The following is an 11,189-nucleotide window of genomic DNA, read 5'->3' on the forward strand; positions in this document are numbered from 1 at the left end:
GGGTCCCAATGCATTGGGCCGTCCTCAACTGCTTTCCCAGGCCACAAGCAGGGAGCTGGATGGGAAGTGGAGCTGCCGGGATTAGAACCGGCGCCCATATGGGATCCCGGGGCTTTCAAGGCGAGGACTTTAGCCGCTAGGCCACGCCGCCGGGCCCAGGGGGAAATTGTTTTTAACTCGCCTGATTGTCCCCTTCTTCTCCAGTTAGTCAGTACCTCTATCACACCCGTGAGTGCTGTAAAAAGTTGTGCGAAAAAGGAATTGAAAGATAACTTGGGGTGAGTTTTCAGCATCACACATGATTCTGTTTCTGCTTCTGTTACTGTAGCGCTTATTTTCAAGTCTTGGTTCAAGTTCACAATTCCAGCCTGCTGTTAATGTGCACCCTGGCAAGCAGCCATTATGGCTCCAGTACTTGGGCCTATGCCACTCTTGTGGGGAAACAGGATGGCGTTCCTGGCTCCTGGATTCAGCCCTGCCCAGAGCTGCCTTGAGTAACCTTTTAAAAACTGAACCAGCAGAAGGGAGATAACTGTCTGATTCAAATAAATAAAACACATTTTTTGAAAAAAGCTAAGTTTATGTTGGTATATAAAAAGACGAAAGCTTACTGGTTTGATGGTAGGCATAGTTGAATAGGCAGCTATCAAAGCATATTATGCAAATGACATCAGCATTTTCCATGAACTCTTTGAAGTGCCTTCACATATGGTAATTTTGTTGCTGTGATCAAATTATGTAACACCTCAGTGGCAAAAGTTATGACCTATTTTGCATCTTTCTATAGCTCCTAAGCTAGCAAAAACGTGCTCAATTACACTTCAAAAATTATAAATTTGGAAATCTGCCACAGATGACACTAACATCATCAAAAGTTAACTACTTTAATAAATACGGGTATTTAGGTGATTATAAAAGGGATATTTCAAATCATTGGGGGGAGATACTCAGTGGAGAATGCTACAGGAACACTTGGCTAAGTATCTGCACAAATTAAGTTGTGTTCACATTTCACACCTTAGGCCAAAATCAATCCACACATGAAATAAAATATTAAAAAAAAAAATCTTGGTTTCAGGCCAGCACATTGGCTAATCCTCTACCTCCAAGTGGGCCCTCCCATATGGGCCTGGACATTCCACTTCCTTTCCAGCTCCCTGCTTGTGGCCTGGGAAAGCAGAAGAGGACGGCCCAAAGCCTTGGGACCCTGCACCTGTGAGGGAGACCTGGAAGAAGCTCCTGGCTTCAGATCAGCTCAGCTCTGCCTGATGCAATCATTTGGGAAATGAAGCAGCAGATGGAAAGACCTTTCTGTTTCTACTTTCTCTGTAAATCTGCCCTTCCAATTAAAAAACCAAAACCACTAAAACAAACGAAATCCCAAAAACCATAATCTTAAAAAAGAAAAAAGAAAAAGTGAATCAATAGATAGAAGGCCTCTTTAAAACAAATCTTGGTTTGAAAAATCTGACAAAAATGCAAATGTGGAGAGCAAAATGTTGCTACATCACATTAAAAATTTCTACCTGGGGTAAGCACTGTGCAGCAGTGGGTTCAGCTTGAGTGTGAGACATCCACGTCTCACTGGAAAGGTCGAGCTCTGCTCCCCGCTCCACCAGTGATCCATTCTCCTGCTCATCTGTTCCCTGAGCGGCAGCAGATGACGGCTCAAGCACTGGAGTACCTGCCACATAAACAAAGTAGAAAAATACAACATACACAGGTGACGTGATGGCAACAGTTTCAACTCTTATCATGGAACAAGAACTAATTTCCTTAATAAAGAACTTTCATGGGGCTGTGTCATAGCAAGTTAAGCTACCACCTGCCATGCTAGCACCCCATAGGGGTGCAGGTTTATGCTCTGGCTGCTCCACTTCTTTTTTTATGTTTTTAAAGATTATTTTATTTTTATGTGAAAGGCAGAGTCACAGAGAGAAGAGAAAGCTGTTCCATCCAGTGGTTCACACCCTACATGGCTGCAATGGCGGCTAGCGCTGAGCTATTCAAAGCCAGGAGCCAGAAGTTTCTTCCAGGTCTCCCATTTGGGTGCAGGGTCTCAAGGCTTTGGGTCATCTTCTGCTGCTTTCCCAGGCCATAAGCAGGGAGCTGGATTGGGAATTGGAGCAGCTGAGACATGAACTGGTACCCATATGGGATGCCACTGTCACAGGCAGATTAGGTTGCTATATTAAGGTACTTGCCCCTACTCCACTTCTGATCCAGCTCGATGCTAATGGCCTGGGAAACATGGCTCAATCTGCATTAGCCACGCTGGCCTCCTGTTCTTCCTTTCATATGCCAAGTACATCTCATCCCAGTATTTTATCTATGCGTTTATCATACTCCTCTACTCTTGAAATATGTATCAATAGGAATGAACAGATTAGAACAGTGAATAATTGCTCTTATGGTTTTATTTGATAGATATTACCTTGCAGAAAACACAGGATTTCTACCATTTAAACATTCCAGTGAGAATAAACATATCCGTACATAGATAACCTGCTTAAACAAAGATTGTGTCTTTATAGACTTCCAACCACAAGCAGGCCCACACTGGCAGTATCTATTGTTCATTTATTATGGGTGGATTTCCCATTTTATAAACAAACCTCTTATTTACAGGAAGAGGTTCCGGGTTTCAGAAATGCCTGTGTTATGTATTTCCTGACATGACGGGGGCAGAATTCCCCTGCTGGCCATCATACCCGTTGGGCGACACATGTGCAGCTGTGGGCATTTTGCAGGGTTATGCTTCTACTCTGGATGTCAGCAAGCATGGACATGGTGTATCCAGAACAACGTCCTGGCAATTGCACATGCCCTCCAATATTGTCCAATTATAATTTGCTCACTGCTCCTCAAATAAAACTGTCTATTTCCTATCTCTCAATCTCTCTCCTTCCCATATAAACTACTACTGCACTCTATGATTTCCAGGATCAAAGTCCTACCTGCCCCTTCACCATCCAACTCTATGACAATCGAAGCTCTGACCTGCTCTAGCCTCTATCAGGCACCTGGCTTTCATCTTCTTAACACCAGACCTCATTACCTTTGCAAAAGCTTTTGACTTGTACTGAGATTTTAACCTCCTTAAAAGCAGGTTGCTCTACAGAACAGATACATGGAATGTCCTATAGTCTCTGTGCACTTACCCTGTAGGCGTAAATGTCCTGCTTTTGAAAAGTAACATGGTCAATCCAACTACGACCCAACACATACATTTTGTGCTTTTGACAGATTTTTCTAGAACCAGTGCATGCTCTGCATAAACAGAGACATTTTGCCAGCCCGTCACTTCTCCGAGGACTTTATGTCAGAACTCGTCAGCAGACTCTGTGTCCCAGCTGCACGACTGCACCTGCTCATCCTGTGGGAACTCAACCTCGATGTCATAAACAAAATTTGGGTCATCCTTCTTCTTCTGGTTTTTCTCAAAGAGTTCATCCATGATGCGCTTCCGCTTGGCAAGCTCCTTGTCATCCAGTTTGTTCAGGTCCTCCTCGGGATCAATGGTTGTTTCCCGCTGAATTTGGTCCATGGTTTCTGTCAGACTCTGCCCCCGCAGGTGACCTCGTAAAACACTGAACAACTTCTCCAACTGCCTCAGGGACACCTGTTCCAGGAAAGACTTGTGTCGGGGATTATTCTTTAGTTGCTCAGCTGCTCGGGCACAGTCTAGAAGAAGAGAGAAAACTGCATTCCATATACATTGTACACATCATAAATAATAAACACACCACAAGTTAATACAAGGGTCAAAAACAGAACAAAAAACTCAGAATTTTGAGAGCATTATCTTCCTCACAACTAAGTGACTAACTGTCTTCACTGGAATATTTTAAAAAAAAAAATTTAAATTTGAAAGCCAGAGTGACAGAGATGAGAGGAGAAAAAGAGAGAAAAAGAGAAATTTCCCATTTGCTTGTTTACTGCCCACGTGTGCTATCAGCCAAGGCTGAGTCATGCTGAAGCCAGGAACACCACCCTGGTTTCTCACAAGGATGGCAGAGACACAGCCATCTGGGCCATCATCTGTTCCCTTCCCAGGCACTAAGCAGGAAGCCCAATTGGAAGCAGCGAAGGAGCCAGGACTAGAAGCAGCACTGTTCTACGGTAAGCAGGTGTCCAAGGAGCTACTTAACCCACTGTGCGTAAAGCTGGCCTCTGGAATGAACTCTTTCATAGAACTTACTCCTTCATACTTAGTTTTTAAAAGGTGGTGGGGGAAGCAGAGAAGTAATTTTTTTTTTAAATTATTATTTGCAAAGCTGGATGACACGGAGAGAAAAATTATCTTCAGTCCACTGGCTTTCTGCCCAAATTAGCCACAACTGTTATGCCTGGGTTAGGCTGAAGCCAGGAGCCAGGAAACCCATCTGGGATTCACATGTGGTAGAAAGGACTCAAGAAAGTACTCAAACCACCATCTACTATTTCTTTTTTTTCTCTCTCTCTTTTTTTTTTAAAGATTTATTTTATTTTTATTACAAAGCCAGATATACTGAGAGGAGAGATAGAGAGGAAGTGGAGCTGCCGGGATTAGAACCAGTGGCCATATGGGATCAAGGCGAGGACCTTATCCACTAGGCCACGCTGCCGAGCCCTACCATCTACTATTTCAAAGCACATTAGCAGGGAGCTGAGCTGGAAGTGGAGTAGCTGGAATTCGAACTGGAACTTTTGTATGGAACATGGCTGGCACAGTTGGCAGCTTAACCGAATAGGAGACAATGACCACGGGAACTAACTTTTTACTTGCTTAACTTAAAATAACTTTGTAGAGAGCCCAGCACAGTAGCCTAGCAGCTAAAATCCTCGCCATGCATGTGCTGGGATCCCCTACGAGCGCTAGTTCTTGTCCCGGCAGCCTCGCTTCCCATCTAGCTCCTTGCCTAGGCCTGGGAAAGCAGTCAAGGATGGCCCAAAGCCTTGAGACTCTGCACCCGCATGGGAGACTTGGAAGAGGCTCCAGGCTCTTTGGATCGGCACAGCACCGTCCATTGCAGTCACTTGGGGAGTGAGTCAATGGATGGAAGATCGTTCTCGCTGTCTCTCCTCTTCTCTGTATATCTGACTTCGCAATAAAAATAAATCTTTTTTAAAAAAATAAAGACTCCTGGCTCCTGGCTTCACATCAGCTCAGTTTCAGCTGTTGTGGCCATTTGGGGAGTGAATCATCAGACGCAAGATCTTCCTTTCTGTCTCTCCACCGCTCTGTATATCTGACTTTCCAATAAAAAGAAATAATTTTTTACAAATCACTTTGTGGAGATGTTAAGCAATTTCAATTAGAGAAAATGAGAGGAAATAGTTTTATTACAACCTTTAGATAGCAGCAGTGTTGTTTTGTTTTAATTTATTTTGTTACAAAGCCAGATATACAGAGAGGAGGAGAGACAGAGAGGAAGATCTTCCATCTGATGATTCACTCCCCAAGTGGCCTCAATGGCCAGAGCCGAGCCAACCCAAAGCCAAGAGCCTGGAACCTCTTCCAGATCTCCCACACAGGCACAGGGTCCCAGGCTTTGGACTGTCCTCCACTGCTTTCCCAGGCTACAAGCAGGGAGCTGGATGGGAAATAGGGCTGCTGGAATTAGAACCGGCGCCCAAATGGGATCCTGGTGAGTGCAAGGTGAGGACTTTAACCACTAGACTATTGTGCTGGGCCCCCAGTAGTAGTTCTAATTTTAAAAAAAAAGGGGGGTGGGCCCGGCAGCGTGGCCTAGCGGCTAAAGTCCTCGCCTTGAAAGCACCGGATCCCACATGGGCGCCGGTTCTAATCCCGGCAGCTCCACTTCCCATCCAGCTCCCTGCCTGTGGCCTGGGAAAGCAGTCGAGGACGGCCCAAAGCTTTGGGACTCTGCACCCGTGTGGGAGACCTGGAGGAGGTTCTTGGTTCCCGGCTTCGGATCGGCGCAGCACCGGCCGTTGCGGCTCACTTGGGGAGTGAGTGAATCATTGGATGAAAGATCTTCCTCTCTGTCTCTCCTCCTCTCTGTATATCTAACTTTATAACAAAATAAATAAAATCTTTAAAAAAAAAAGAGGGGGGTGGGGCTACAAATAAAACAATAGCAGGAGAGAATATGATTGAATTATGTTATCACATTTAATCCATACAAAAACTCAAAATAATTAAATTATCAAGTTTCAAACTGGAAAAAAATGATCAATTCCCTTTGACAGATAGGAGAAACAAAGCTCAAGTACACTAAGTAGTTTGCCAAGACCACGTGCCAATGCCCTGACCAAATCGCCATCTGAATGCAGGCTTGGATCCTGAGAACCATGAGGTCCAAACTGTCCTGACAAAATGATCCTGTGGCAAGACAGAGGGGAGATACCTGAAAACTTTGAAAAGTTCCGGACGGGCATGATGCGCTGTCGACGTTTCCCCTGGGTTTCATTCTCATAGATTAAGATAATGGCCGGAGGCTGGAATCTGATTCCACATTTCTTGGCAGTACACATCATTCATACAGGCTTCGGGGTTAATCACAGGAAACCTGGTAAAAAGGTATTCGTTGCACACTCACTTCCTGCTAAAGGGCAAAAGAGCACAGTGAGATACATCTCCCTCCCCTTTCTTGTTCCTCTATAGCAAATCTGGCTCTAGTCCAGCCCAAAGGCACATACCCAGCCTTGGAAGCCCAATCCTTAGGGGCCACCCTCAAAGTTCCATATGGCCTGGGGTTAGCCTCCGGTGGATTCCTCAGTCTCTGCTTCATGGAAAGACCTAAGTTTGTTCACATGTGAGCTGCATAACCAAGTCCACCTGGACCTCTCTGTGTACCGCACTCTCAATAAAGACAATGGATGAGCCTGAGTTGCCCAAGAAGTGATCAACAGTGCCTTTCCCCTCTATATCAAGGTATTATGATTCTTTTTTCATCTTTGGAGCTGACATGGTGGCTTAGCAAGCTAATGATCTGCACCCCATATGGGTGTTGGTTCCCGTCCTGGCTGCTCCACTTCTGGTTCAGCTCCCTCCCTGCTTATGGTCTGGGAGCAGCAAGAGGATGGCTCAAGTCCTTGCACCCTGCAAGGGGAGTGGGAGAACCAGAGGGGGCTCCTGGTTCATGGATTTGGACCAGACTGGCTGCTATAACTATTTGGGAACTAAAACAGCAGATGGAAGATCTCTTTGTCTCACCTTCTCTCTGTAAATACACATTTCAAATAGAATAAATAAATCTTAAGAAATAAATTCAAACAATTTGTTCTGAGAGGGTCACTGAACTAGATCTATATCCTTTGAATTTTCCCAATTACTTTACTCATCCAGTTTGCTGTAACCTCTCTTTCCTTCTGGTCTGTACGTGCCATGAGGGCAGGGAAGACCCATTCTCCCCACAATATCTCAGCACACTTGGAGTACAGAAGGCATTCTGTGCATACCATTTTTTTTTTCTAAAACTTACTTATTTTGAAATTCAGAGTTACAAGGAGAAAGAGAGGGAAAGATACAGAGAGAGCATCCATCTGTTAGTTCATTCTGCAGATGGCCACAAGATCCAAGTTGGGCCAGACTGAAGCCAGGAGCCAGCAGCTACAAGCGGGCCTCCCATGAGGTTGGCAGGAGACCAAACCCTTGGTCAATCTGCTGCTGCTTTTCCCAGGCCATTAGAGCAAGGCATAGGATTCAAAGCAGAGCAGCTGAAACATGAGTTGGCACCTATAAGGTAAATACCACTCCCATGCTGGTTTAATCCTCATGTATTAACATAAAATATAGCCCCGACAACTCTTTGCAAGCATTTATACTCTAGAAGCCTGACTAAAACAGAAGCCCAACCTGAAGGAGAAACAGCCTATGTAGGAGGCTTTCAAAAATACATGATTTTTTTGGGCCTGGCACGATAGCGTGGTAGCTAAAGTCCTCACCTTGCACGCGCTGGGATCCCATATGTGCGCCGGTTCTAATCCCGGAGGCCCCGCTTCCCATCCAGCTCCCTGCTTGTAGCCTGGGAAAGCAGTGGAGGACAGTCCAAAAGCCTTGGGACCCTGCACCCATGTGGGAGACCTGAAAGAAGTTCCTGGCTCCTGGCTTCAGACTGGCTCAGCTGTTGCAGCCATTTGGGGAATGAACAAGCAGATGGAAGATCTGTCTCTTCAGGTATCTCCCCTCTGTCTTGCCACAGGATCATTTTGTCAGGACAGTTTGGACCTCGTGGTTCTCAGGATCCAAGCCTGCATTCAGATGGCGATTTGGTCAGGGCGTTGGCAAGCACCAGGATCCCATATGGGCCATAAGCAGGGAGCTAGATGGGAAGTGGAGCAGCTGGGACGTGAACAGGTACCCATATGGGATCCTGGCGCTTGCAAGGTAAGGATTTAACCATTGAGCCATCATGCTGGCCCCTAAGCCTCCGTTTTAAATAATATCTATTTATTTGTGTCATTACACACCGAAATGGAGGAAATGGAAGAGGGATCATCTGAGTGCTGGTTAAGATGGCCGTAACAACAGGAGCAGGCTCAGGGGGGAGCCAGGAACTTCTTCCAGGTCTTCCCCACAGGTGACAGAGGACCAAGTACTAGGGCCTTCTCCTGTTGCCTTTCCCTGACCATCAATAAGGAGCTGGATTAGAAGAATACTGGTGCCCAAGAGGAAAGCAGGTATCACAGACACCTGCAATGTCACAACTGTCAGCCTTTATCTATAATATTCTAGAAAGATTTGCAAACATTAAAAACACTTTGAGGTACAGTGCCATAGTGTACAAACCTGGTTCTGTTGGATAATCACCCCCAGAAATACACTTTTTAAAAAGATCCTTGTCTTAAAATCTATTCTTAAGGGACTGGCTTTGCCATATAGCTGGTAAAGCTGCTGCCTGCAACACTGGCATCTCATACGGGTACTGGTTCAAGTTATGGGCATCCTACTTCCAATCCACCTCCCTGCTAATGTGCCTGATAAAGCAGTAAAGGATGGATGGCCCAAGTCACTGGACCCCTGCACCGATGTGGGAGCCCTGGATGACGCCCTGGCTTTGGACCCGCCCAGTCCTGGCCACTGTGGTCATTTTGGGAGTGAAACAGCTAATGTAAGCTCTCTTTCTGCAAACTCTACCTTTCAAGTAAATAAACAAACAAATGGATAAACAGTTCTTTTTAAAGGCAGAGAGGGACAAAGAGACCTTCCACGAGTAGAGTGGGTTCATTCCCCAGGGTTGGCAAGGGAGTGGGGGTAGGGTAGGTCTGGGCCAGGCCAAAGGCAAAAGGCAGTAACTCAAGCCAGATCTTCTACAGTCAACTGCCTGAGCCACCACTACTGTTTCCAGGATAAGCGCAAGCAGGAACCTGGACCTGGAGTGTGCATCTGAGGACGAAGGCGTCCCCAGCACCTTAACCATGTTAATGGCTAGAAAAACCTGTCCTGCAAACATAATTATTCCTAACAGTAACTACATAATTCACTGTTGGAAAATTGGTGTGAGGGAGAGAGAAAGGAAAGAAAATAATTACCCTAGTTACTTCCAGGATTTTTTGAGGCATAGTTTTAGTTTCTAGCATGCCGATTATTTACACTGAAATTTAAGAACTTCTTTTGTCATTAAACTTTGTTAAGATATAATTTTGGGCCCGGTGCGATAGCATAGCAGCTAAGGTCCTCGCCTTGAACGCACCAGGATCCCATATGAGAGTGCTGGTTCTAATCCCAGCAGCCCCGCTTCCCATCTAGCTCCCTGCTTTTGGCCTGGGAAAGCAGTCAAGGATGGCCCCAAAGCCTTGGGAACCTGCACCCGCATGGGAGACCTGGAAGAAGCTCCTGGCTCCTGGCTTCGGATTGGCTCAGCTCTGGCCATTGCTGCCGCTTGCGGAGTGAATCAACGGATAGAAGATCTTTCTCTCTCTGTCTCTCCTCCTCTCTGTATATCTGTCTTTCCAATAATAATAAATAAATCTTTTTTTAAAAAAAGAAGATATAATTTTTACCAGATTTCCAAGTGTCTTATGGATGTACCATAACCTATTCCAAGTAGCTCTCACTGTTGGACTTAAGAATTTTTACACAGAAAAAATTAGGAAAAGTAGGAAAGCTTACTGAATATAAATCCAACACACTCTGCATGCCATGTTATTTTAGACTCTTCCTTCTTGCTTTTCTCTCTATTAACATATATTAATGTCTGCGCTCCTCTGAGAATGTAAAGGTTTAACATGCTAAGAGCAAAAACTGAACAAACACGGTGAGCGTGATAGCTCAACTAGGTAATCCTCCACCCTCAAGTGCCCAGCATCCCATGTGGGTGCCAGTCCGTGTCCCAGCTGCTCCACTTTCCATCCAGCTCCTTCTTTATGGCCTGGGAAAGCAACGGAGGATAGCCCAAGTCCTTGGGACTCTCTACTCAAGTAGGAGACATGGAAGAAGCTCCTGGCTTCTAGCTTCAGATAGGCTCAGCTCCAGAAATTGCAGCCACTTCGGAAATGGACCAGCTGATGGAACATCTTTCTCTCTCTCCTTCTCTCTGTAAATCTGCCTTCCCAGTAATAATAACAATAATAAATAAGTTTTTAAAAAGTCAGACAAACCAAACGATTGGTCCTCTGGCCCACTGCTCTCCACACGGTACGGTCTTCCAAAGCGCCTTTCGGCATTCCCTACATTGCTTACAGCACAAGCCCCCTTTGAGGCCCAGGCCCTGCAGCTCCGGTGTTCGGGAAGAGGGAAGGCGCGTTCACTCTCTACCTGGGTTTGAATGGTTTTCTCCGCAGAGAGCAGGGACTGTCAGAATCTTGCAGGGTTACCCCCACCACACACGCCATGAGGATACGGATCTTGCCCAATGGGTAGATGTAGCCTCGCACGTCTCCGGTGCAAAGCTGGCCTCCTTACCCGAAGGAACAGAACAGGCATCCTCTCCTGCGAGACAACGTCCAAACCCTCAGGTGCGGTGACGTCCCCTCACGGACACCCGCGTCGCCGTCGAGGCCCGAAGCTGCAAGAGGCCACCACCCACAGCCTCCGTGTCCGCACCGTGGGGTGAGCCCTCCTCCAGGGCCGGCGGGCACACAGCCCACAGAGCAGGTGGAGGCCGGCGGGCAGCGTCTCGGCGTGCGGGATTCAAGGTCCCGCCAAACCCCTGCCCAGCCGTTCCCACAGCAACAGCCTGGGACGCACGTCACCACGCCGGCGTCGCTCCTCGCCCCGCCCCCGGGGCCGTGAACGCACG

General features: G+C 46.5%; 1 protein-coding gene across 5 annotated transcripts; it reads right to left on the reverse strand.

Annotated features, from left to right (window-relative positions):
- Nucleotides 1-2,399: 2,399 nt before the first annotated feature.
- On the reverse strand, nt 2,400-10,919 carry CEP19 (centrosomal protein 19). 5 transcript variants are annotated; one of them, XM_058662073.1, is made up of 3 exons: nt 10,853-10,919; nt 6,354-6,515; nt 2,400-3,684 (listed from the first exon to the last, which is right to left on the reverse strand). In XM_058662073.1, exons 2-3 carry the CDS (start codon nt 6,481-6,483, stop codon nt 3,323-3,325), a joined length of 492 nt encoding a protein of 163 aa, XP_058518056.1. In that variant the 5' UTR covers nt 6,484-6,515; nt 10,853-10,919; the 3' UTR covers nt 2,400-3,322. The 5 variants fall into 5 exon arrangements, with proteins under 5 accessions (XP_058518056.1, XP_058518055.1, XP_058518054.1 ...); XM_058662072.1 differs by having other exon boundaries at nt 6,354-6,548; XM_058662071.1 differs by having other exon boundaries at nt 6,354-6,551.
- Between the last annotated feature and the right edge of the window lie 270 nt (nt 10,920-11,189).

This window comes from Ochotona princeps, chromosome 3 (genome assembly GCF_030435755.1).
Source record: "Ochotona princeps isolate mOchPri1 chromosome 3, mOchPri1.hap1, whole genome shotgun sequence".
Taxonomy (NCBI): domain Eukaryota; kingdom Metazoa; phylum Chordata; class Mammalia; order Lagomorpha; family Ochotonidae; genus Ochotona; species Ochotona princeps.